At 32.3% G+C, this 27,657-nt stretch overlaps 3 protein-coding genes across 4 annotated transcripts in view; 1 reads left to right on the forward strand and 2 right to left on the reverse strand.

The window, feature by feature from the left end:
• The window catches only part of LOC108742419 (atrial natriuretic peptide receptor 2-like), a 13,514-nt gene extending 9,008 nt beyond the window's left edge, over positions 1-4,506 (reverse strand). Inside the window, exon 1 of the mRNA XM_025981647.1 lies at positions 4,166-4,506. Coding sequence (XP_025837432.1) covers positions 4,166-4,465 — 300 coding nt within the window. The 5' untranslated portion in view covers positions 4,466-4,506. The remainder of the gene's footprint in view (positions 1-4,165) is intronic.
• A 1,992-nt stretch (positions 4,507-6,498) lies between these two features.
• Positions 6,499-8,405, forward strand: LOC108742422. The gene is made up of 3 exons (XM_018477629.2): positions 6,499-7,479; positions 7,536-7,884; positions 7,940-8,405. Exons 1-3 carry the CDS (start codon positions 7,291-7,293, stop codon positions 8,221-8,223), a joined length of 822 nt encoding a protein of 273 aa, XP_018333131.1. The 5' UTR covers positions 6,499-7,290; the 3' UTR covers positions 8,224-8,405.
• Positions 8,406-9,483: 1,078 nt separating this feature from the next.
• On the reverse strand, positions 9,484-27,575 carry LOC108742437. Of its 2 annotated transcripts, none has more exons than XM_018477649.2 (2): positions 27,285-27,575; positions 9,484-10,720 (listed from the first exon to the last, which is right to left on the reverse strand). In XM_018477649.2, exons 1-2 carry the CDS (start codon positions 27,335-27,337, stop codon positions 9,784-9,786), a joined length of 990 nt encoding a protein of 329 aa, XP_018333151.1. In that variant the 5' UTR covers positions 27,338-27,575; the 3' UTR covers positions 9,484-9,783. The 2 variants fall into 2 exon arrangements, with proteins under 2 accessions (XP_018333151.1, XP_018333152.1); XM_018477650.2 differs by lacking the exon at positions 27,285-27,575 and adding an exon at positions 22,950-23,538 and having other exon boundaries at positions 9,494-10,720.
• Between the last annotated feature and the right edge of the window lie 82 nt (positions 27,576-27,657).

Raw genomic sequence — 27,657 nt, forward strand, 5'->3', positions numbered from 1 at the left:
TCGTTATCAAGCCAAGTTTTTGCTTCAACTGTATTTTTTCCCTTCAAAAAGCAATATTTTATCAACACGCGAAATTCCTTTTTATCCATTTTTTTCACAATAACAAAAGTTGCTTCACTAAAAATGCTATAATTCACAAACTAATGATCCGACACCCGTCAAATTTATAGACGCGTCTTTTGAAGGTTAGGACTAACTGAAAATCATATGGATTTAGTTCTGGTGCCGCCATCTATGTGTCAGGCAGGGGGACTTTTCAATTGACCCTAGTATATAGAAGTTTAATTTAACTGTGTAATTCTTAAACGGAACTTGTGGTCTAGGAAATATCATCCTGATTTTGAGTGATGTGCCACTCGGTATGATACAAAATCTTTTCTTCGTTTCCACCGCCATTGTTTATTTTACGGCCTCCGTTTTAATTTTAACCCAAAAACGAGCTTTTTCATGCAATAGAAACAGATATAAACTTGTGTATTTTACGATATTTTTATCTAAATTTAAATTTTGTTTTGAATAAGGGAATTAATTCCTCTCTAGCTGCACTTGGCACATCGTGTTGTTTAAAGTGGAAAAAGGATAAAAGAAAGCCTTATCTTCCGTATGCAGTGTTTATTAAACTTACGTAGGATTATACTTTACGACATTTAAGAGGAAGTTATTAAACACTACGGAAGCGAGATTTTTGAAATTATGAAGACTTAATGGAGTGGCGTTAAAAGATTAATTGATTGCTAAGGTAGTTAAAATTAATGAAAACAAATAAAAATCGTAAACGTACTTGATAAATTCTTCTCTCGTTTAAGTCTTAAATTTCAATATCCATTTCTACGTTGTAATAATTTTGAAAAGCGTCTAAAAGCCTAAGCAATTTACTAAAGTGGATGTGTATCACGCGAATATAATGGGACTGAGGATTCAATCTTTTTCTTTGCAAACGAAAATTAGCTCTCTCTAATGTCTATCTACACATGCAAACGTAGGTATATTAGGGTCGCCAAAAAAAAAAAACAAATCTTGATCTCTTATGAAAATTCCCAAAATCAATGAATCAATTACTTTCTTTTCTTATCGTCCTCTTTTAAAGCTATAAATATTCTGAAAACTTAATTTTAAGCGTTAATTTACAGAGGTCGCACAATATTTTTTTAATTTTTGAAGTAGTGCACGTATACTACCTTATATAATTCCGAGTGACTTGTACATAAACACAAATGTTAAGAAAACTTTTTATTTTTTAGGAGGTAATTGCTATTATATTTTTTCTCTTGCTTCATGCAATTTTTAATAATCTTAAGTAATTCCTTAAAGTTTCCTTATCATGCGAGACCAAAAAGATCGTGAACTAATGTTTCCTATTTTAATTCGCCATTGGTTCTGAACACGTGCCAACATATTAAACATGTGAAATTCAATAAAAAGATATTTCACTTTATAATAATCCGTACACTACGAAATACGTTCAATAAAAGTTTAAATTTCATATTTGAAATAATACAAAAAAAAATGTAGGGATGAGTTACAGAGATAGAAGAGTGATACTTAGTTACTTGTATAAAGAGAAACAGGCAGTTATGGAGTTGGGGCTGCAACGTAGAGAACTAGATATTAATAAGGGACTACTTTTTAATCTATACATCGAAGACGCGATCAAAATCATTAAAGACAGTACAACTGTAAGGATAGATGTACAGGGGCAAAAGATTAGTATGCTTAGATTTGCAGATGATTTAGCAGTATTAGCATATAGAAAGGAGGAGTTAGAGATAGCGTTAAATAAAATGAAGCAGTATTGACAAAACAGTATTGTATGAAAATAAATAAAAGTAAAACAAAAAGTTAGAAAGTGGGGAGAGCGAATATAAAGATAGGAAATGAAAAATTAGAAGAACTGGTTGTTTTAAGGTATCTAGAAAGTCAGATAAGTCAGGACGGAAGGAGTAGTAGGGATATAAAGCAAAGGATAGCGCAAGGTAGAGTGGCCTTCATTAAAAATAAAGACAATTCGAAAAAGATTGTTAAAGGTATATGTACACGTGCGAAACATGGACGGTGGGCGCGGCGGAAAAGAAAAGGTTAGAAGCGTTCGAACTGTGGTGTTACAGACGAATGATGAGGATACCGTGGATAGAGAAGGTTAGAAATGAAGAGGTTTTAGAAAGAATAGGAAAACTGAGGACTCTATGGAAGTCAATAATAAATAGGCGAGATAGGTTGGTAGGACACCTTCTCAGGCATGAAGGTCTAGTCAGAGACATATTAGAGGCAGAAACGGGAGTTAAGAGGAGGTAGATAAGATTAGATTACTGTTCGCAGATAGTTCAGGATGTGGGTTGTTCTAGTTTTAGGGAAATGCGAAGATTAGCTTAGGATAAGAAAGAGTGGAAGTGCGTGTCCAACTAACCTTAGACCTGACGACCTTATGATGATGAAGAGAATACGATTTTAAACGACAAACTGAATTTAACAATAGTCTACTTTATAGCAACAACTCGTTATTGTAAAATTATATAAGCACCTTTTCAAACTCCGATGTTGTACTGTTTAGAAAATAAATGAACATTAATTAGTAACTTTTGAATTGTTTGTTAAGTTACTGTAAGCACTTCAACAGAATTGAAATCTTTAAGTCGCTCTTCAGAATTTCAAATGTGCCCCGTGAATTACTAACTACGTTAGACGTAAACATTATGAAAATACGGAAATTTCTAAACTTCGTGACTAAAGTATTTAATATTTTCACGTTCAATTCAAAAATGTTGACAGGAAAAAGGTACTTTGTAGAATTTTTAGAACTAAACACAATTGAAAGGAAAATTCAAAAATTATTAAGGTACAAAACCGAAACTTGTAGGAATAAGTAGAGGTTGCTTGCTAACAGATTAATAAAGAACTACAAGCTCAGTTTCTTGTTCTGCTATCACATACTTCGTAATCGGATTACCAACACAGTATCCGAGATAATGATTAAATAATTGTATTTTCCCGCTTTACATCGCACTAGTGGAAGATCTTATTCAACTCATGTATATGTCGCAGACAATTGGAATAAATCGTTAGTTTCAATCCAGCCTAGGCATTTCTGAAAGCAGTGTTGGTTTCAAAAGCGGCTAGCAGACGTTTAGACTTGGTTGGTGACTGTGAATTGTGTGTTTTAATCTCAAACGCATGAGTCAAGGGTGTTTTAATGGTTTGTATGAATAAATTGATGGCTTTGTGTTACCATTTTTAGGACATATTATATGGAGTGCTCGTTTCCACTGCAAACGTGAAGCTTTCAAGCTTTCATAGAAGGCGCTTCGTGGTTGAATTTTCTTTCTCTCTTTAACGTCTGTGCAAAGGAAGAGCTAAAATTAGATCGCGTAAGAGAAAATACCCAAAAAGTAGAACGGCGCCCTCTACAGTAACTTCATGCATTATAGTATATTGAGGACAGGAACGATTACTCCTTATAATATATCCTCTAAGGATAGCACTTAAGTGCAATGCTGTAACACAGTTCTAACATTTTTTTTAACTGCTAACTGCCAGTCTGTAATTCTGTTATGTATTAAATATCCAAAAAGGTTTTAACATGAAACGCAATAAACGTAGATAGTTTTTCTTTTGTTTGAAAGTATTATTTTATCTGGATTTGTGATACTTCAAAAGAATCCCCTTGGTGTATATTTAATTTTATCTTTCAAAAGATTTTCACCGAGAACGTGTCGGACACACACGACAGGATTTCGTAGTCTTTTTACAGTTTCAAGTTAATTATCTCTACAAAACCTATGTAGATTTTTTCCATATTTTCTGACAGTTTTATTCAGAAATGCCGGAGGAGAGAACGCAGTAAACGATTTTGACGTTTAATACATATTTATAAACGGGATTTTATAATGAAAAGTGATAAATGAAATTTTTTAAAAGATTCCTAGTGACACTACCATTACTGCTGAGGAACACAATAAAAAGTTTTTTCGACTTCACTTCGCAATAAACGAGAAAATTTTGTTACCTAGAAAATGCGATCCTTATCAGAAACGTCTACATATGGACAAAATTTTGTGTTGAGATTGCGAGGGTGTGAAAGGGAGTAAAGACTATTTGAAGAATTGTGCAGTCTCTAAGCCTCTAAGGGCTCAGTTTTTGTTTTTTCTTTACGCAATAAAATTTAACTTACCTTATAGACATCAAAATTTTCAATAATGGAATCGAAGCAAGTGTAGAGGTCGTTTAGAAGGTCTACAACTTGGAGGGGAGTACTTTCCGCTGAGAGAGCAGTGAATCCCACAATATCGCTGAAATAAATCGTAACTTGATCAAAGGTTTCGGCGATAACGGCCTGTCCTCCAATAAGCTGATGTGCCACGGTTTTTGGCAGCAGTTGATAGAGAAGTTCTTCGCATTTCCTTTTCTCTTCCAAATAATCGGCGGTTCGTTCTTCTACCAACGTTTCCAAATTGTTCGCGTACTGTTCCATTCTAGACAACAAGTTGTCTAGAATGTTACCGCTGTCACATTCCCTGTAAAGAAGAGAGAAATGTTTAAAAACTTTTCCCATACTTTTTCCAATAGAACGGTTTAAATACGATAATGAACATTATCGTATGTGCTCCTTTAAAAAAGTCAACTGCCGCGGTCGTCCCTAAGGACCACGGCAAGAAGTTTCTAAATAGAGTTTCCGTCGTGTATGTGTATAATGTATATGTACTTTGTAAGGTCGTCGTCCTTATGAGCAGAAATTTCAAATCGGAAGCGAAATCCTTGTGCAAACCTCGCTTCAAAAGTATTGTTATATTTTTCATTTCATTGCGGAACATTGAGTAAAAGTACTGTTTTGAAACATTCGTTTTATATGAAATATTATTCTGAAAATTCATTTTTGAATTTTATACCCACTACACGCTACCTCAAATTAATGAGGGAAAAATTGTTGCTGTTGTCACACCCCCGCCGGGAATCGAACCCGGGACCTTTGGCTTTACGCACCAATGTTCTGACCACTAAACTACGAGAGGTGACAACAACAACCACGACCAACCGACCTACAAGGTTAACGATCCGTCGAACTAATGTAACTATATACTGAATATACTATGATTAAACATACATACAATTTAGACATCTTTTAGAAGTNTTTCCTTTACTTCTGCTATGAAGTTTTCCTACAAGGCTTCGTGCCAAATTTAAAGAATGTAGGTTAATTGATGATTATGGCAATTCTGTAACATAATTCTAAAAAACACTATATGTGGCTAAATCATTTAATGTTTAATAGAATTTTCTGAACTTGAAAGTTGGAAAATCAGTTTTATTTTAAAATTCGATCGAACCTATTTTTCTTGTTCAGATTTTATTCGTCAAGTAAATATACTTAAACACAAATGCGTTAGCAGTTTTTATTATCAAATTGATTAAGTCAATATGGTACTTAGAAAAACACGGTACAAATAAATATTTGTGAAAGCGGCAGGCATTACAACAATACATGGTGCCATCGAAAAGAACGAAGAATCAATCCAGTTATTATAGAATTCTGAAGTTAGGTATTTTTAGTCGAAAATCTGTTTTCAAAAAATAATATCCTTAATGTTGGCGATAATAAAGCAAAACCTACAAATAAACGATCCAAAGGTAATATTATCTTCAATAGCTATTGAAGACCATACCGAATTCATACAGTAGTTCTTGAGTTTTGTATGTTTTTGTGCCGAAAATTGAAACAGTTCGAAAATCCAAATGTCAGTTAGAATATTGGAAATTATTAGGAATATTTGAAAACAAAATTTACAGGAAAAAAAATAAATACATACAAGGTTATGTCATTTCAGACCTGAAAGGAAAAATAAGATTTCAAATACAATTATGCGGCTGATATTTTATGTTGTTCTTATATGTAATAATTTTTATAAGCCAGTTAGGTTTGAATTGTAGCAAAAGGAGTTTACGGGAAGTTTCCGAAAATAATGAGGAATGTTCCAAAACATAAAGTATGTGAATAGCATCCAAAGGTAAAAATACAACTGATGTACATTTAAATGCGTCAACAAAAAGAATGTATTGTGCATGGCAACTATTTCCAATATTACCGATCGTTCGCGAGATTTGTAGATTTTTTCTCCTTTATTTTATTTATATATTGTATAATTAATTTGTTTGCTACTTACTTATCACAATTTTACTAAATAAACCCACTGCTATTACTGTAATTGTGCTAGCAAAACTCCATAGTCTTGAGGGGCTTCGTAAATAAGGAATTATCCAGTCTATATTGTAACCCATCCTTTTTACTATTACTTTCCTATTATTCAATAGTCCATTTCTTACTACTCTTTCATTGCACTGATATTACATGCAAAATTTATTATAATATTATGTAATTCAATACAAGAAACTGGACAGAGGTTAGCATTGTTTTTAAAACTTCCACCTTTGAATCGATAAATAATTATATATTCATTAATTAAATTAGACTACTATCAATTACTCACACTACCTTGTTCATAGCTTACAAAATTAAATAGCTCATGTTCGTCACAAATCGCAACAACCTTTATTACTTTATGTTTGTGAAACTGATCAGCTGATTACTGTCGTTCATTTTTTCAATTTTGCTTACTAATTTTATAATACTGATCGTAATGCTAATAATGGTTGTCACCACTTAGTCACCGTAATCATAGTCATTTCCTCCCTTAGGTAATTTTGAAAACAAAATATAACTCTTAATCTTTTCGTAAGCGCAATTACTATTTTAATTAACTGGTATAGGATTTGGAAATTTGGATACATTCATCGTACGATTTAATCAAATATATACCTAGTTGTGAGTTTGGTTAGTACTTTTTAGTCACAGTCATAGATAATAGATATACAAAGGGTAACAGTAATATCTAATAGTCAACAGTGCATAAGTGCGATTACATAACTATTAATACTTACTTTAAGCATTATTTTAAGAACAGTAGAATTTCTGGTAGAAGCCATTATAAAAAATATTGACAAATTCTGGAAATTATGAAAGGAAACCAAATGGTCACATATGAGAAACAGGGTCTACATTTTCTTAGAAAATGAGAACTTCGGCCCTCATCAATGGGATAAAGAACTGCATTAATGCATTTTGCTACTTGAATACAATACACCTCGCTTACATATTTTCTTTGTAGCTGACACTTTTATTATCAAAATTTCGAAATAACTTATCAAAATATTTTATATCAAAAAATTGTAGTGATATAATTTACTGTCATCAATAATTTATCAATTAACCTAATCATATCCGTCATTAACTTAGCTATAAACATGACTGATGCTGAATTTGAAAATGACGTTTATATAAAAAAATTTAAAAATAGTTTTAAATATGAAGAACCACCTGATGTAACTTGTACTAAAATATTTTCCGAGGAAGGAACGTTCTTGAAGTTCACAGTTTTATTTTACCTTAATGAAAAATGCAGTTGCCAAATGAAAATCAAAACACCTCTAGAGGTATGTTATATGAGGAATATATATTTTTTTGAATTCAACAAAGTTTTACTTGACAGGATCCAGGAACGTTACACCCACTCTCTTTAAAGATAAGATTAACAAATAAAGAGTTGGAGCATGAAATTCAACCTTGCATTAATTATTTACAAAGACAAAGATGCCCTGACTTTGTTGTATGTGTCCTTCAAAAAGTTGTGAATTTGTATTCTCAGCGAAGCATAATCATTAATATGTTGATGAGAGAATTTGAAGATCTCATTACTATTAGTAAAGATGATGAGAATGGCATAGTAATACACTGTGCTTTTAGAGAAAAATTGTTTTTCAAATCATCTTGGAAAATTAGTTGTGATATTTACATTGGTTGTCCCTTTGATAATTTAGATTTTGTAGTCAACAGAAGAGGTAAACAGTATAGAATACAGTATTTGTGTGATAGTTTTTCAAATAACCATTTTAGATAAATATTTCTACAACAGTGTAGTAACGTATATGAAATTACTGACACAAGTTGCAATTGCTTCTGAAAAAAAATTGCTTTTTTGGAGAAACATAATGAAAGAAGTAGAGACATTTCTTGCAGTTAAGTCAGAGATTGAAGTAGTTGATATTTCTGATGATACTGAGACAGTAACAGGTCCTATAATTGAGAATCGTTGCAATAACTGTACAGTAAATGATATACCAGTTATTGAGGTAGAGAGTTCTGATTCTGATGATAACACTGTTCTTATTGTTGACTAGAAAAAATGATAAAGTTAATAATTTGTGCTCTTATTTGGTTACACTTTATTTTTTCCTTATTTAAATGTTAATAAAGATTATATTTTTCTCTTACAAGTTATAAGAAAACTATGGTCTTCTATAACATAAGATACTTACTATTTTTAGAATACATCTTTTTCATTTACAATTAGCCAGCTACTTACTGGTCATATTACANATTGTTCCCAAATAGTTAAGGATGTAGGATGTTCTAGTTTTAGGGAAATGCGAAGATTTGTTATGATTTTAATAGATTTAAAGCCGGCTTCCCAAAGGTCTCAAAAATGGGTGATACGAAGGGTAGGAAATGTCAAAACGTATTGACTTCGTCTGATGGTTTAACAATTTAGTCTAGATTTGATTTGTTATTTAATAATTTGTAGATTTAGAGAATTGTTGTAGTTGCTTATTCGAAATCAGAGTTAAATATTTAGGGTTGACCATAGCACGCAATGAATCTTCGGGCTACTTAAGCATGCCTTATTTAAGTTTATCAGTATATCGATGTCAATAGCTTTAGTACCTCGCAAAATGTATGAAAAGAAAAAGATATTCTTTAAAAATTTGTTACTTCAAATCTTTGTTTGATAAAAAATCGGTGCGGAGACTGGAGCTATAGGTAAAGAGCATAATTTGTTCCAATTGTTTTCAATTAACTCGGCAGATTTCTTATATTGAGTAATGGACAAAGCTTATATTATCAGAAATGTCTTTGTATTTAACCGATTCTCATTCTTATCGGGCGGTTCCACTAAATTTGAACTGATTATATTAATAAGAAGCATGTCCTCAGTGTGGGTTGATCAAAGTTTTTTAAATACATACTGCAAACAATTTATGATGTACTTTTCATGACTATTTTTTTTTTACAGATCAATGTTTAAGAGGACGAGCAATTGGTCTTTTGTTTTTTTCTTCTTCCTTTAAGCAAATTCCACACTACCAGGTATGTACATAATTGTCTGATGAAACCTTAAAATGTTTAACTGTAAGTGTTGCGCGACATCTCTTTTAACAACAAAGTAAATGCTAGAATTTATGAATATTGGATAAACGTGGAATTCCATTAATAGCGAGCTAAAGCGTCGCAGAATTCCACCCAATTCTGAAGTAATAGGTAAATTGGATGAAGTAAATGTATTTGTACTGTCTTTTTCTTTTCCTAACAAGGAACATTTATATGTACAAGAGTAGTCATCTCTTTTATTTGTGATTTGAAATTAAGTTCCTTTTAAATTTGTATATCATGAATTATATTATATATCTCCTATTTTACAAACAGAAGATTACTTTTAAAGTTATAGACAAGGTAATAAATTAATAGTACGTACATAATATGGAATGTGTTTAAAAATAATTTTTTAACATTATAGTTTACGTATTCATATAGTTTTGCTGTTTGTTAAGTTTAAATTAACGGTAAGTCAACTTATATTAATTTTCTTTTGGCAAGAAATTAAAGGTATGGCCATTGAAAATATCACATTTTAAGGACGAATGTTGGTTCACAGGTTCAAATATACTAATTATTAATAGAAATTAAATGTAATTAACTACATTTGGCAGGCTTCCTGTCGAGAATTGGTGCTTTAGTTTATCCTGCGGTCTAATAAGTTTATCCTTAATACTCTGCAGTTTTGATTGACTCATCTGTTTGTGGATGGGTGCATGCTGTTGGATTTTCTTTTTCTTCTCATTTTCAATTTGTACAACAGAACGTAGATCATACTCGTACGCCTTGCTTTCTTTTCTGATTCTCGGGCTCACTAAAACTGAGCTAGGAGAACCAGAAATATCGAGTCTACTTGCATCTGGTGAATCTACGTAAAATTTGGGCATTGATTGCTGTTTGATTATGGGAAGCTCGAGCGCCCTTTCTATGTCTAAAGTCAAACTTCTTGACATACGTCTTTCTCTAAGCGATTTTTTTCGTATCTTTGGTTTCTCGTCTAGAGAACTTCTACTGCTATTGTTACTACTTGATGCTAGGTTCTCTTCAGCTGGTTTTAATCGCGAAATGATAGGTAATTCATTTTCTTTTTTGGATTTGTCGTCAGTAGTGGATATGTCGATGCTGCTTTTCGATTTTTCCCTGTCAGGTTCAATTTTTAGTTGCGGTATATTTTCTGATTCTTGGTTTTTGTTTTGCGATGATAATTCCTCATTGCTTTGCGCATGACGTACGATTTTTTCTTCGTTTTTTCTGTTCTGTTCATCTACATCATCTTCCCACCATCGTATTCTTCGAGGAGGTTGGCTGATTACGGGGGTAGGGGGATCTGTTTTCGAGGGCAACGGATCGATAGTAACGATCGATCGACCTGCTATTATAGCAACCTTGTCGTAAAAAGCCAAGTTGTCATATAGATTATTGTTTTTCTCATCTTTACCAGACGATTCTTCTGTGTATAAGGCGATCTCTTCGTCGAAGCAAAAGTGTTTCTCGATTAAGTTCCAATAGCAGCTTTCCAAACAGCTGAAACAAAACAAAAGAAAATTTAGAGAAACCATTTTTTGTTGGTTACACATAACAATTACTGTATATCACAATTTGTGTACTCATCTATAATTCATTTTTGTCGTTTTTTAGGATACGTTTAAGTTGCCTCGATTTGAAATTAAACTTAAAACGTGTTTTGCCGTTAGCTTAAAGGGGTTAATTAAATTTCAAACCTAGGGTTGACCGCGCAGCTCCTACATTTAGGCCTTTATTTACATGTAAAGCAATACAGTTACATATGCATACATTGCAAGAAAACTAAAATTATCTTTTTGAGTACAGCCTGTGTTATTCGCGTACCATATATTTATTGTTATCATAACTAATCGTTTACCTGCTTCGATGTTTTAGCATAAAATGTCTAAAACGTGGCAAACATGTTTTTGAAATATGAGCATGTCTGCATATATTTATTTAATTTATTCAAAAAAAAAAAACAAAATACGAATAAAAATTTAAATGTGCTAGCCGGATTCGTCTAATTAGCAAGTAGATAAAACCATAATGTCAAGCATTTAAAATGAAGGTACGTGCAAGAAAAGAAGTAAATATTTATTGCAGCTTTCTAAAATTTAGTATTTAAAAAAATCGTTGATATGTTAATATATGTGTTATATTTATTCCCTGTTATCTTTTTTGATATCTTTTGACAAAGAAAATCCCTTAAATCGTATAAGTATATACGCATACATCACGCCACAATAAAATTTAATGGAAATAACCGATAAATGATTTATTGCTACCATAAACTCCCAATTATTGATTAGGTATCTAAACTTCACCATTTTGTTACTTTTTTATTATTTAAATGACTATTATGAGAAAGGATAAATAGGAACATATTTAATACCAGACTGGAGAAACATCAATTTCTATGTACATACAAACTATTTTTTTTATCAAAAGAACAATAAACAAATTTAATGTTAACAATAATTATGTGTATTTAGTAGTTACCTAACCATAAAAAATTAAATCTACCTCACAAGGACAGTGACGATAACGAGGTACCTAACATTTCAAGTTGTTTCTGATGATATAATGATAAACAATTCATGTCGGCAAAGAATAATTTTCGGATTTTTAATGTATTTGTTGAACAACAGTTTTGAAGAGTTTATTGGGGGTCGGTATTTCTGTGTTGTTAGAAATTTGTGATGTAGGAGTTAAGAGGAGTAGAGGTAGACCTAGGTTGAATTAGTGTTCCCAAATAGTTAAGGATGTAGGATGTTCTAGTTTTAGGGAAATGCGAAGATTTGTTATGATTTTAATAGATTTAAAGCCGGCTTCCCAAAGGTCTCAAAAATGGGTGATACGAAGGGTAGGAAATGTCAAAACGTATTGACTTCGTCTGATGGTTTAACAATTTAGTCTAGATTTGATTTGTTATTTAATAATTTGTAGATTTAGAGAATTGTTGTAGTTGCTTATTCGAAATCAGAGTTAAATATTTAGGGTTGACCATAGCACGCAATGAATCTTCGGGCTACTTAAGCATGCCTTATTTAAGTTTATCAGTATATCGATGTCAATAGCTTTAGTACCTCGCAAAATGTATGAAAAGAAAAAGATATTCTTTAAAAATTTGTTACTTCAAATCTTTGTTTGATAAAAAATCGGTGCGGAGACTGGAGCTATAGGTAAAGAGCATAATTTGTTCCAATTGTTTTCAATTAACTCGGCAGATTTCTTATATTGAGTAATGGACAAAGCTTATATTATCAGAAATGTCTTTGTATTTAACCGATTCTCATTCTTATCGGGCGGTTCCACTAAATTTGAACTGATTATATTAATAAGAAGCATGTCCTCAGTGTGGGTTGATCAAAGTTTTTTAAATACATACTGCAAACAATTTATGATGTACTTTTCATGACTATTTTTTTTTTACAGATCAATGTTTAAGAGGACGAGCAATTGGTCTTTTGTTTTTTTCTTCTTCCTTTAAGCAAATTCCACACTACCAGGTATGTACATAATTGTCTGATGAAACCTTAAAATGTTTAACTGTAAGTGTTGCGCGACATCTCTTTTAACAACAAAGTAAATGCTAGAATTTATGAATATTGGATAAACGTGGAATTCCATTAATAGCGAGCTAAAGCGTCGCAGAATTCCACCCAATTCTGAAGTAATAGGTAAATTGGATGAAGTAAATGTATTTGTACTGTCTTTTTCTTTTCCTAACAAGGAACATTTAACTTGAGAATTAATTTTATAAAATATTTTTTTGAGCTTTCTTAATTCTTTATCGTATAATTTGTAGTTTGAAATGCTACTATTTGAAATTAAGCTGCTTCATATTCTTTTAAAATTTACTGGTTGTTTGCCAATTGTTATTTTAATTCTAATAAATCAATCAATTAATGTGAACATTCGACAAATTATAGTAATAATTTTTGGAACATGTTTGACGACCTCAAAGACTGAAAAACGTCATTTACACTACAACTTTGATTAAAATTGTATTATTGTTAATGTGTATGCAAGTAAGTATTCATTGATACAGGACAAGTGTATGAAGAAATATATACAAAATCATAATTTAAGCAGTTGATAGATATGGTTGCATATTTGTAACTACTTTTTAATTTTTAACAAACTTTACTGTTACGCAAATATCATATTTTATGTAAAAACTTGTATATGACTGACAAATTATTATTAAGCCTGATATATCGGTATGTGTTTTAAACCATGCAGGACTTTGTATAAAGAGTAACTTTTTTTCGTAAGATTAATAATATGCTATCAACTTAAGTAGACATACTATATAATTATAATTTTTCCTGTAGTGCAGTAGCAAATCTCAAAACGGCCTTTTTTGTTTACATTACAAATTGATAAATAATTAATACTTTAAATCTTTTAATTCTAAAAAGATTTTTCTTTAAGATTATTTTGCAATTAATCATTACCTGCTTATATTTAAAAGCTACCATTATTTGCGGGGCTTTCAGACTTTCTTCTTCTTTGTAGAAATGATTTATTACACCGCCAGTATAATATTTAATTAGTAAACCTCTTATCTTCATTTAGGATAACACTATCACGTGAAATGTAGCTGCGAATATTTTCGTATAAACGATTATGTACATTAACAAAAACAAATTTAAAGAACAACATCCTTGAAATTTGTTAATTAGACAGTCTTCCGTGATTTACGGAATTCTAACAACTCGCGGATGTTATATCGTTTTACAGCGTACATAAATCTGATTATAATCAGTGAATTATAACAAATTTCAAAATTAATAAATCTTAGTTTGCTGTGAAACGAAATAAACGAGTGATGAGTTCATGTATCAATTACTTATATTCTGTCTTCTAANTAACATTAAATCTCAGGAGTGAAATCATTGAAAAAATCTAATCTCATGCGAATCGCAGGGAACGTGGTAGAAAAGCTCTTGAGAAATAGTAGATGTAATTGTTGTTGGTGTTAACAGTAGATACGCTAATTGTTGTCATTTGTTTAATGATGGAATGTATGGCTTGGAAAACATACATATTTTTTTTACGTTTTGTAACAGTGAAGTGTAAATCTTATAGTATAAAAATATTGTTCTCGTTAATACAAAGGCCATACTTAGGATGCTGTACCACTATTTGTGAAAAGTTTTCACATTCCTCTTCATCAATTCTAGTTTTGACTAGGTAAAACTGAATGGAAAAATATTCTCACATATATATTATTGAACTGCAACTATTTTCAACATTACCGATCGTTCGCGAGATTTGTAGATTTTTTTCTCCTTTATTTTGTGTAAATTCAACATAAAATATTGAATGATGTTTCAATGACAACTTTTTAGAAAATTAAGGATACCTATGTCGTATTCTTGACCGTATGGAATAAACAAGTTCATAACCGTGACAGTGTCTTTACTAATTCACAACGCCGACCGAATGCATTAATTTGTTTAGACATGAGATTATAATTACTTCAGCCTACACATGTGTATAATCGTATGAAAAATGCACCAGACCCAGATTTAATACATAGTTAAGTTGTGTTCGCAAGGTTAGGCTCAATGAAATTGCGTGGTCATTATTTCAACCGTGGTATATTTATTTAAACGGTGAAAATGTTGAAGCTATTTTGTAAAATTCGATGTTTTAAAATTGTTCTATAAGCGACTTATAAGAAAACAGTGTTGTTTTCATTAGTTATTCGAACATTAGATGTGTTCCAATTTAATGAAAATGTTTGTCATCACAATTTTGGTTAAATTATGGCGTAAATTAGCTTTTTTAATACTTATGTTGGTTTACTAACTTTTGAAATCGAAAATAAGGGTATTTATAGTTAATAATTGTTGAAGATAAATAAGGAGAAGGGTAGTTTAGAAGAAAGACAAAAGGTACAAGTAGTAACGGTAAAAATTCTCAGAAGTAAATAGAATGGAATGTTATTGCGGGAGAAACCAGATTGTTAGTAATTATAAGACGGGGTACATGCAGGTATAGGTGTTCCAGGTAATGCAGCATGCTCAAGAGTTCGAAATTAAAGTTGAAAATAAAGATTTAGAAATAAAATAAATTTTAGAAAACAAAATTCAAATATATACAATATGTTCAGATCGCTACAATGCTTTGCCAGCTTTTCCCTCGACTTCCTACGTGCGAATTTTGGATATAAACTTTAGTTAATTGAGAAATAAATAAAATAATTCGAAATAGTCCATATTCTGCCAGACGCGGATCGCGATTTCGATCTTTTTGGATCTCATCAGCGCATCGCAGTCAGCTCCGACAGAACCCAGACCAACTATTACCTGCTGTCTTAACAGTGCGATTTAGAAAATACTATTTATATATCTATATCTATATCCACACAAGTGGATCTTGTCGGAGCATACGTAATCCTAAAATGTAGCATCGTGCTACAGATGGCGTTTACCGCGCCATTTGTAGTATTTTCTAATTGAGAAATGTTGACCCATTTGTCTATGACTTTTCTTATTTAATCATCGAGGGTCTTTTTCTTAATGTACTTTGTCACTATCCACTTTTTGATAACATTAGTGTATTCAAATTATGCATATTACAAATGAAGACATTGCACTGTTTTTTATTTTATATTATTTTGGTTAGAAAACTTCCAGATTAACACCAAAAAAACGTTTTTATGAGTGGTTTGGAAAATCCTGAAACACGTGTTTTTGTTTTGGAGAGTCAACTTTAACGTTGATATTTACGATTTTCCACACAAATATTTCACACCCACAGAGATTGATTTTTTAAAACCATTTTCTTAATGCACCTTTACATTCTCTGCGGACACATCTTCAATTTTCATGTTTCTGTCTTCAGTGGTTTAGGCTGGGGGTTGATTGTCAGTGTATCGCGGGAATGGAATAGTTTGAGCGTATAGTGACGAATTATGTACAATGGACAATGTGTCTCTGCGGTTAATGTTTGATGAAAAAATTGCAGTGAGAAAATCTTTGTGAGCTACCCCGAACCGCCATTGTATAAATACTTACTTTATAGCTATCACATTGAATTACAAATTAATGTTTTTCGTACTTTTTCCTTTACTTCTGCTATGAAGTTTTCCTACAAGGCTTCGTGCCAAATTTAAAGAATGTAGGTTAATTGATGATTATGGCAATTCTGTAACATAATTCTAAAAAACACTATATGTGGCTAAATCATTTAATGTTTAATAGAATTTTCTGAACTTGAAAGTTGGAAAATCAGTTTTATTTTAAAATTCGATCGAACCTATTTTTCTTGTTCAGATTTTATTCGTCAAGTAAATATACTTAAACACAAATGCGTTAGCAGTTTTTATTATCAAATTGATTAAGTCAATATGGTACTTAGAAAAACACGGTACAAATAAATATTTGTGAAAGCGGCAGGCATTACAACAATACATGGTGCCATCGAAAAGAACGAAGAATCAATCCAGTTCCAGATNCTTTATGTAGGCATATAATTTCCATGATTATTTAATGCGAAAAACGGCAGATCTTTACTAGCCTTCATCTTGCAATGAGTTTTTTTTTTGTTAGTATTACGGCGTCAGTTAATGTAATAAAATTGCTGAATTATTTTAACTTTTATCATACACACTTAAAAAAGACAATACAAGTAAACGCTATATTATCTTGAAGAGTAAAGAAAGCCTACTAGATAACCCATTTTTTATATGTAAAAGAGTGATAAAATTACTACCTGCCATTACATATGAATAGGAAAAATTACAACTACAAATTATATCTTTGATTTTTGAAAAGGTGTTTAGGCTAGGCTCATTGGGATCTAGTAAAATACAAGTAATAGTAAGTTTGTTCATAAAATACTTTATGATAAAATTGAAATATTTAAGCAGAAAGACACAAAAGACTGTCTATCTTAGTATGTGCTAATGTTTTATATTGTATAATATGAAATTAATGAGGGTTTTATTACATTTACATTTATAAATATTAGGCATTTAAGTGTATCTGTTAGCATTAAATCTCAGGAGTCAAATCATTGAAAAAAAATCTAATCTCATGCGAATCGCAGGGAACGTGGTAGAAAAGCACTTGAGAAATAGTAGATGTAATTGTTGTTGTTGTTAACAGTAGATACGCTAATTTTTGCCATTTGTTTTCTGATGGAATGTATGGCATGGAAAACATATATATTTTTTTACGTTTTGTAACAGTGAAGTGTAAATCTCATAGTAAAAAAATATTGTTCTCAATAATATAAAGGGCATACTTAGGATGCTATACCACTATTTGTGGAAAGTTTTAACATTCCTCTTGTATCAATTCTAATTTTGACTAGTAATAAAACTAGAATTAAAAAATATTCTCAGTTCATTTTAGTTGTGACTAGACATTTTTTAGTTAAAACTAGTCTTTACGACCCTGTTCAGTAAATTATAGATTAATACAAATCTTGAACTTAGACTAGTTGGCTTCACAATCTTCTTTTTTTAAATGAAATAGGGTTTTAACATACACACATATATATTGAACTGCAACAGGTCTCGCAAAAATGCTTTTTAGCCGCATTCATGTATGGTAGCATCCATTACAAAGAGCAACATGTGGTCTTTGGTGACTATTGTTCTCACTTAATAAAATTTTGATCTTTAGCCTAAGTGTGACCCTTATATGCGCGATGAATCTTCTTATTTTTATGTCTGGAAACAGCTACTCCGTGTAGCATTCTTTATTAACCACCCTGTATATTATTTTATGTGGACAGATATGTAACGTGATGCACGCGTTAATGACATGTATAAAAAAAGAATTGGAATTTCCTTTCCCATACAAATCATTTTATATATGTACCTACCTTGATGCGCTATGTATTTTATTGTAAATTAACTAACGGTAGGAAATCGAATCGGTCACAATATTTAAATTAAAGACTGGACTCGCTTGACATCCCAATTTTGCTAGCTCGTCATTGTAATTTCTCCTTGCAATTCGCGCGTGGATGAAGTCATGCAACCCATATCAGTTATTCTTTCCGTAAGGTATGATATCATTTTCGAATAGAATTTTCTTTGGACTTGTTGTTCATTTCTACTACATTCCAACAGAAAATGAAAACTGAATTATCAACATTTGATATGGTATTCACTTTTATTACTAACTAGTCGGATTAATTTATTTGTTTAATAAAACTTTATTATCGTTTATCTAAATAGTGTTCGATATTCAACACTGACGTATTACTTGGTATCCTCAAGGAACGTAGCGAGGTGGTATTTGTATTGAAACTCATTAGATCTTCAGCGAAGGACATTCGTTTCCTAAGGATGACAACCACAATTGTTGGCGAAACGTCGAATGAACGACTCCATATAGGTTTACAACAATTTCTCTTTCTTTTGACCTTTCTTTATTCAAATTTTGTTAATGAAAAATTGAGAAAATTCAAAAATCAAAGTATGCTGTGTGTGCGCTGGACCGATAATAACTTGAAAACTAAGGACTGTGAAAAAATTCGATTATAATTACGGATTATCAGTACTTGCAGAGTAAAATTGATACGTCGAGATTAAATGGAAAATGTTAAGATAAAAAACTTTTAGAATAAAAAAGAAACATGTACTATACAACTTCGCCTGTAAAAACAATTGTATTGAAAATAACGCATTTTCTAAGAATAAATAGAAAAAAATGGTCATTTTGAAGGTTAAATGTAAATCAGGTGCTACCGAAGCGGAAAAGATGAAACTATAATTTTAAAAGTCATGCAGTTACCTAGTAAGTGAGTTGAATATCAAAAAGAATAATACGTCGATAAATTATTACTTACAAAAAGTAGAAAGAAAAAGTAAAAGAAACATCACAAATTTATGTAGAAGAGAAAAGGATGGATAAAAGGGCTGAAGAAATATTAGCGGAAAATTAATTCGATTTTAGAATATATTTAGAAAAGTCTTTGGACGATTTTAAATGCTAAAGGATTCTAAAAATACTTAAAAATGTAGGGATGGATCAGGGGTTTTATATGCATATAGGTTACATGTGAAATTTTCTTTAGTATAGATGAGGGTGTTTCCCTTAAAGCTATGCTCAAGCTAACAAGCAAAAATTCCTAAAATTTTTGTGCAACACATTTTTATTTCTATTCATGAATAGAAAAACAAGCTAAGATCAAACATACATACAATTTAGACATCTTTCAGCAGTGAGTTAGTTTAATATGAAATATTATTCTGAAAATTCATTTCTGAATTTTTTACCCACTACACGCTACCTCAAATTAATGAGGGAAAAATTGTTGCTGTTGTCACACCCCCGTCGGGAATCGAACCCGGGACCTTTGGCATTACGCATCAATGCTCTGATCACTAAATTACGAGAGGTGACAACAGCAACAACGACAAACCGTATGTAAATCCAAAAGTCCCGGGTTCGATTCCCGGCGGGGGTGTGACAACAACAACAATTTTTCCCTCATTAATTTGAGGTAGTGTGTAGTGGGTAAAAATTCAGAAATCATTTCACAAAACACTCGACGAATTACGACAGTTTCGGCAATTATTCTGTTATTCATAAGAATGCAGCTTCTATATAGTATTTTGTTTGTATTTTGTTTTTCTATTCATTAACAAAATTATCATCATGTTTCAATAAACTATAACCCATTTTTATATAGTCTTTGGTTTTCCAGTTAGCGTACATGCCATAATTTGTCAGCGGGTCTAACATATATGGGGAGTTAAACCCCTTAACGTTGCCTAATACTATATTATTATTTTCAGTGGATGTTTTTCTTGTCCCACAATAATTTTTCGTGTTTAAACTCTGTGGGTCATGTATAGAAGGATTATACCCTATACCATAATTTGTCAGCGGGTCTAACGGCTATTTATGGGGTGCTACACCCCTTAACGTTGCCTAATAGTATATTATTATTTTCCAGTGGATGTTTTTCTTGTCCCACAATAATTTTTTGTATCTAAGATGCGTGGAGGGATTATACCTGCCTATCTGACACACCGTGTAAAGCAATAAAATAACTTTATACCATTTCTTATGAAGTTAAAATCAACGGACAATGAATAACCATTTTGGTTAGGCGTTGGTTACATTATTATTTCAGTTTTAATATACCCAAAATAAGTAATTCAACCCCAAATGCATTTATGATTGAATCGCGTTAATATGATTTTATATTACGTGTCCTCTATTTTTATTTGAATTACTTCACAGAGACGAGAATTCTGATCATGACACTTTACTGTAGGTTTATGTAAATAAGATGTAGTAAATTAAGATTGTTTTCTAAAAACCAGTTTTTACATAAAATAATATAATATTATACATATTTTTATGCCGAATTTTGTACATCTGCAAATTACGTTTTTACTACATTATCATTTTGTTTTTATACGATTCGAAAATTTCATGGAAGTTGTAATAACGTACATACATACCTACATTAGGATTGTTTCGCGTTTATCAAAAATATGCGATATAAGCAACAATAATCATGCGTAGGAGTCTGATAATTTTTATCAATCAGATGTCTACAACATGATGATAGTGGAATGACGCCTCAACGATAAGGTCTAGGGAAATCTCTGTTTACGAAATTATTGAAAGTTTACAAAGTAATTTTACAATAAAAAACGTTTAAATAATTTTGGGCATACCACAGGCATGTAACTTGGAAGTGCCTATGCATGTACAGAGATCAATTAAAATTTGATGTTACTAATTTTAAATAATTAATCTTTTTCTGCGGAACAAAAGTTTGGGTCTCCGTAACGTATGTGTATTATTTCAAAAGAAACGAAAACACTAAAATCTAAATTTAACTTGCCACATAAACGTCAATACATATACATAAATATTTCTAGAATCATCAGCTTCTAGAATTTACTCATTACTCGACTCGAGCAAATTTTATAGCCCGTTGGCCACATGCTTTTTTGTAGTTTGTTCATTGACATTGTAAAGGATAATACCTCGCTTCCGTGAAAAATATAACCCATAAGTACAACAAGATCTCTTGACTTAATCAGTGTCATTAAAGTATAATTATCATTAGTGCATACTAATGAGATAATACAAAAATTGATGAATGAATATTGCACAAATACCGCTGTACATAATTGTTTTACTTACGAAATTCGTGGACCACGTGCTCAGTAGTTAATAAGGAAACTTTAATCAAAAGTGAGTAAAAGACATTTGCATTTCATAATCTACAAAAATCAATTATGATCGTGTCGGACACGTATACGATAGGGTTGCACGTTCAAAACTAAAAGAATATACACATGATTGTTATAATTTTTATTGGATTAAATTACTAATCAAAAGTTGCACTCAGATTTTTTTCATAATTGAAAAATTATAATACGAAGAAGAGTTTTCTTATCGACTTTATAAACAAATGTTTCGTGATGGTTTAAATAAAAATATCGTAAAACACTTTTCATTCCGTCTATCTGTAGATAATCAATGGGGTAAGTGAAAAATTAAGTAGGTCTAGTTTTCATTCTAAGGGAACGGGATTCAAATAATTATTTCTTCAAGTAGTTCATTATTTCTGTATTTAAACCACTCTTCGATACGGCCGTATGATAAACTTTTTAATATGAAGTATTGCAGTATAGGTATATGAAATAGATCCATAAATGAGGGATTGGGATGTCTAAGCTGTAAGGCCCCTATGTTGACTGAATCCCTAAATTGTCGGAGCAGGGACTGCAGTTCAAAAATGCAAATGCTTTGTAGATAATACTAAAAGATCTAACCATGTATAACAATAAAGAGATGGGGATTACACTTTAAAACATCAATTTTAGAAGTTATATTTCTTTTGGTACATTAAGAGTAAACTTATGGTATGCAACGGAAGTTGCGCGCGCACGGCTACCGAAAATTTGGCAGTATGAAGTTGGTGGAATGACTGCGAGTTAGCGTAGCGATAACGTAGTATGTTCAAGGCGAAAGCTGTTGTTCGTTGATGGGGGTGAGTTCGCACCCCGACTATTAGAGGCGGCACTACTCGGTAATATCATTTAAATATGTGATCGCAAATTTAAACATACACCTGACGCAAGAGCGATAAATAATAAATCGCAGTGACAGTTTTCCATCAATTCGCATTCTTTTGTTTTGATTTGTTCTCTTTTATCATGTCGAAAATGAAAAATATTTTTAATCAGTAACAATAATAACAATCTTAATATTAACGAATCTCTTTTTGGATAACGTGTAACATAAACAACACTGGAAGGCAATAACTTTTTAACGGGTCAACGGTTTGTGTACAAATATTCTGAATGAAGAATTTCCGAAAATATTAAAAAAGACAATAAGGTGGACAAATGCGGATTTGTCATAAGGGTGAAAGCTTTTTCCAAACCGATACTTTACCTATAATTCATTGATGCACTTTAAATTTTTCCATGCTATGTTATAGAAAAAGAGAAAAATTGTTTAATCAATCCTACACTACGTATGTCTTCAAATTCCAACCCTGCTTTGAATCCCTTTTGCAAGTAATTATGGTTTTACCGTTTATACATTTCCAATTTCAAGAAATGGACAGACTTCAATGCTTTCTATTTCTCCGAATTCGAATACGATGTCAGTACCGAAGTGCGTCCTTTAATGAAGCAGGTCAGAACTGTTCAAATTGAAAGCGCAAACCTTGTGCCTTACCGCAAATATCCGTTGACAAGGTAACACCAATAACAAAAGAAATAAATCTGGATACTCACTATTGACACGACTTGCACATGATGGGTGGTGACACCAAAAAAGTTTTTACTTTCGGCTTGGGATTTCTGCTACGAAACCTCGTCGTGCATTCTCAAACACCTTGGTTAAACTGTATCACGACGCCGTGTGCCACTTTTGCGTTAATATTATTATTGTTATTATTATCACGATATCAGTAATCGCACTGTGATTACAACGATTCGTTAAAACGGCCCGAGGAGATACCTGCTGACGAAGAAGCGCGGTGATACCTGATGACTACGGCGACGCTCTGTTCAAAACTCAATGGACAGGTACCTATTATTGTCGCGCGCGTTTTGTTGTGTTGTTACCTTGACTTTATTTTATTAAAGGTGGACCGACCGAAAGGTTCGCCACACAGCACCCATAAGCTGCCGTATTTTTGAATGAATCGCTCGAGGCTCTCGCACTTGTCGGACGGATTTCCACAAGAAGTTGTTCACTCCGGTAACGTAATCATCATGGGAAGCGTTAAAAAGTTTACAGTGATTCACGAACGCGTTCCGATGATCGCGAATTCTATTATTGTGATTTCACATGCATAGACGGACAGTTGAGTAATTATGGTGCCCCTTCTCCATCTTCTAATATTTAAATACGGAAATAAAAATAAGTGGAGGGGGATATTTTTAATTTTATTATCGATCTAAGCTGTAGCGATCTTCTTGTCTTGACAAAATGATATTTTTGAATAGATTAAAATTGACGTTTAAATACCTGGAGATTATATTGGTATTCAGTAAGAGCGAATGTAAAGATAGGAGACGAAAGATTAGAAGAAGTGGCTGATTTAACGTATCTAGGAAGTCAGATAAGTCAGGACGGAAGGAGTAGTAGGGAAATAAAACAGAAAAAAAGGAGTTACTTTTATGCTTGCAAACGATTAATTTAGAAATTCGAAAGAGATTGTTAAAGGTTTATGTTTGGAGCGGGGCGCTGTACGGGTGCGAAACATGGACGGTGGACGCGGCGGAAAAGAAAAGGTTAAAAGCGTTCGAAATGTGATGTTACAGGCGAATGATGAGAATACCGTGGAAAGAAAAGGTTAGAGTTGAAGAGGTATTAGAAAGAATAGGAGAACAAAGGGTTTATGGAAATCAATAAGAAATAGGCGAGATAAGTTGATAGGAAACCTTCTCAGATATGAAGAAATCAGAGACATTAGAGATAGAAGCAGGACTTAAGAGGAGTAAACTAGATTAGACCTAGATTAGATTCACAAATAGTTAAGAATGTTGGATGTTCAAGTGCTAGAGAAATGCGAAGATTAGCTCAGGGTAGGAAGGAGTGGAGGTGTGTGTCCAACCAGTCTTATGATGATGATGAAGATTCCTTAAAACCTTTCCATTCTTGAAAATCTTAATATTTACTTATTAACTCTGATTCGTGACTTTGTCAGCACGAATCTATTCCAAATCGTTTATAATAAATACAATAAACCAATAAGCAGAGGTTGGCAAACCTCTTTCAAGAGGCAATTGCGGCTTTACAAGATCATAAAACATTAAAAATAATTATAAAGTGGAACGGTCAGAACACGCAGTCCAAATAAAAAATGGGCGATCTTTGGGTCAATATATTCGTACGGGTAAGTTTTCTCTTCTATGAACTTAATAAAGAACAAACTAAGAAGTCAAGTAACTAATCAAAATTTAGCGTCAAGTCTTAAACTAAAAGCTACTAGTTGCGTGCCGGAGTTACCAAAAATATTTTAACAAATGCGAGCTCACCATTCGCATTAATTTTTTGATATAATTTCAGCCAATAATAGTGAATAAAGTCGTATTTTATCTAAGTACCAGTTCTTTATACGATACAAATTTGATATAAAATGTAAAAGCCGAATTAAAAACTCGTGGCTCTTTGAAATTCATGAAACTACATTTACATTGCGAATGGCTCTTCCAGCTTAAAAGTTTGCCGACCCCTGGCCTAGACCTAGACCATTGCTGACAACCTCCTCAAGTTAATGTCCATATAGTTTCATCAAAGTTGATTCAACCATTTCGAAGATTACTTCATACGGACAGGCAGAGAAAAAATTTATTAAAATGTTTCTTATATCTTAATAGTATTTAAATAACTATACAAACTCAAATCGGTAGGATTTTATAGACAAGCACTACAATTTCACATATATGTAGGTTTTTTCTCGTGTCTAGGGGTTGTTTAATAAGGCTCCGGGTGATTTGATAAATATATAATGATATTAATAATGAAGAAAAAGAACAACGAACATCAAACATCAAAACGAATAACAGAACTAAATATCAGGAACAACTTATTTACAAGTATCGCGTCTTCAAATGTACACGTCTTAATTAATAGCCAAAAATACGTCTTTCGTCTTTGATTTGGCAAATTTCTTCGTCTAAATAAAATGTACCGTCTTACAGCAACATCTTCATACCTTGATCGTCTTTTACTCTCTCCACTCCGGTGGTCTCTTACGTACCCCAACATGCACGCGAAAGTAAAAAAACTTACCCTAGCGTGCGTAAAGAAGTTTCCCTTCAAAAATTCTGCAAAATACATTGCCTCTAAATAAATTAAAATNGGGTGGTGGTTCGGGTGAGAAAGATGAGACGGACGAAATGAAGACAGAAGAGAATGAAAGATTATCTGTGGAATATTACTGCCTCAGCATTTGCCTAGGTGATCCAAGGAAACCATAGAAAAACTTCGACCAAGGCAGACGGACCCGGAATCGAACCGGCGTCCTCCCGAATGCTAAGCAATGGTTTAGACCTCTTGGCCGTGCCGTTCGGTACTCTGGTGGTCTCTCACGTACCCAACATGCACGCGAAAGTAAAAATAAATTATCGATCTACCACCACCTAATTGGTAATAAAAAATAATTCAAATCCTACATACATATATATAGATTGTAGATGTATTGATGTACTAGATGTTATCATCATATCGTTAGCTCTAAGATTGGTTATCCTGACTCAATCTTCTTAGCTGCTGTTTCTAATATATCCCTAACTAGCCCTTCATGCCTGAGGAGGTGTCCTATCAACCTATTTCGCCTACTTCCAATGCGCTATCTGCTCTCATATTCATTGTAATACCTCAACTTTTACAACCTTTTCTATCCACTTTACCCTTATCATTCGCCTGTAACACCACATTTCGCACGGTTCTAATTTTTTTTTTCGGCTGCGCCACCGTTCACGTTTCGCACCTATACAGAACCGTACTTCAGACATACACCTTCAGCAATTTCTGTCGAATTTTTTAACCGCCCGTGAACATAGAAGAAACTTCTTTTTGTTTAAGGCGACTCGACCCTACACTATCCTCTGATTTATACCCCTACTGCTCTTTCCATCCTGAGTTATCTGACTTCCGAGTTACAGAGAATCCGTCACTTCTTCTAATTTCTGTTTGTGTTAGATGTATAGATCGGAAATACAATAAATTTGTCAAAATCAAAATATTTCTTCCTCAAAACTTTTAAATGCCATGTCTTCCCTAAAAGATTACTGAGAGGTAAAAAGGTTTATTGTGATTGTGATTTGTAATTATGTATTAAAAACATCCGCGCGCGTCCCTTTCTAACCTTGCGCCCCTAGGCATGTGCCTAATTTGCCTAACGGATAATTCGCCACTGATCTTACCATAAAGATTTTATTTTCTTAGATATAAAACTGCTTGAAGTAATAACATGACTACCTTTAAGAACTTGTTTTAAGTCCCAGCGATACAAAGCAATACAACTAAGAATTTTGGGGTTTTTGCGATTTATTTTTGTCAAACTATCTAATTTCACATTATTTGTTGAAAGTCGAAGCAAGCTTACAATATCTTTTGTTTTATTCTCTCATTTCTCCATGAAACAAAGGAGATGAATGTTTGTGACTGACTGTATAGCATATTAGTTATTCGCACATGGGAGAGTAAAAATCATAAGGAATTCGTTCTATAGTCGGAGTGGCTTTTCGCTTTCATGTAGCAGACTTCAAATATCACGTATACGTATTCAGCTTTTGTATTTACTCAAACAAATTTAATGCGCAAATATATAAATAAGTACGTGTTCAAAATTTTCTTAGGTAAGTGTGAAACACGCTTCAGAATTTTGCTTCATTTATGCAACATTTTTGATCACTTTGCAGATAAGTAAAATGAAAATTAACATGTACTTGCAGAAACTTTTAGCAGATTTAATGCCCCGTTAAAAATTATATATTCCGTGTACATACCAACACGAAAAATGTTTACAGGCACCTACAGTATCTTAATATTTAAATGATGAAAATTTCTTCGCTCATTTGATTTATTTTAACAATTAACTGCATCAAACTTACAATGTAACTGCTGATCTTGAAGTACTATTAAATCTTATGTGTGAACTAGCCATTGTGATGAAATAGAATCCGCTGTGCTTTGCTTCAATAATTATTTGAGAAGTGATAGTTTTTTTACGACACCTTGTATAGCAAGAACGCTATTTAAGAACGAGCTTTGAAATAGATGACACCGTTTTTCTAGTGTTTTTAAGTCAATGTACACATTCACTACGCACAATACGTACTTTCGGTTATTGTTTACCGAACAGCAGGTCGATAAATTTTGTATAAATAGCCTAATTGGCAGACAATTGTTAAGTATCTAAACTAAAAATAGCCAGTTGAGTTAAGATTATTTTCGTTGCGCATAAAGTCATCAGCCATCAGTCGC

This window comes from Agrilus planipennis, unplaced genomic scaffold, assembly GCF_000699045.2.
Source record: "Agrilus planipennis isolate EAB-ADULT unplaced genomic scaffold, Apla_2.0 scaffold112, whole genome shotgun sequence".
Lineage (NCBI taxonomy): Eukaryota > Metazoa > Arthropoda > Insecta > Coleoptera > Buprestidae > Agrilus > Agrilus planipennis.

Excerpts from the sequence above, each read along its gene's own strand:
- LOC108742422 (XM_018477629.2), top strand. The coding sequence starts at position 7,291 with ATGACTGATGCTGAATTTGAAAATGACGTTTATATAAAAAAATTTAAA. Across the intron at positions 7,480-7,535 it reads AAATCAAAACACCTCTAGAG|GATCCAGGAACGTTACACCC; the intron begins GTATGTTATATG and ends TTTACTTGACAG. Across the intron at positions 7,885-7,939 it reads TTTTGTAGTCAACAGAAGAG|ATAAATATTTCTACAACAGT; the intron begins GTAAACAGTATA and ends TAACCATTTTAG.
- LOC108742437 (XM_018477649.2), bottom strand. The coding sequence starts at position 27,337 with ATGGCTAGTTCACACATAAGATTTAATAGTACTTCAAGATCAGCAGTT. Across the intron at positions 10,721-27,284 it reads TCAAGATCAGCAGTTACATT|CTGTTTGGAAAGCTGCTATT; the intron begins GTAAGTTTGATG and ends GTTTTGTTTCAG.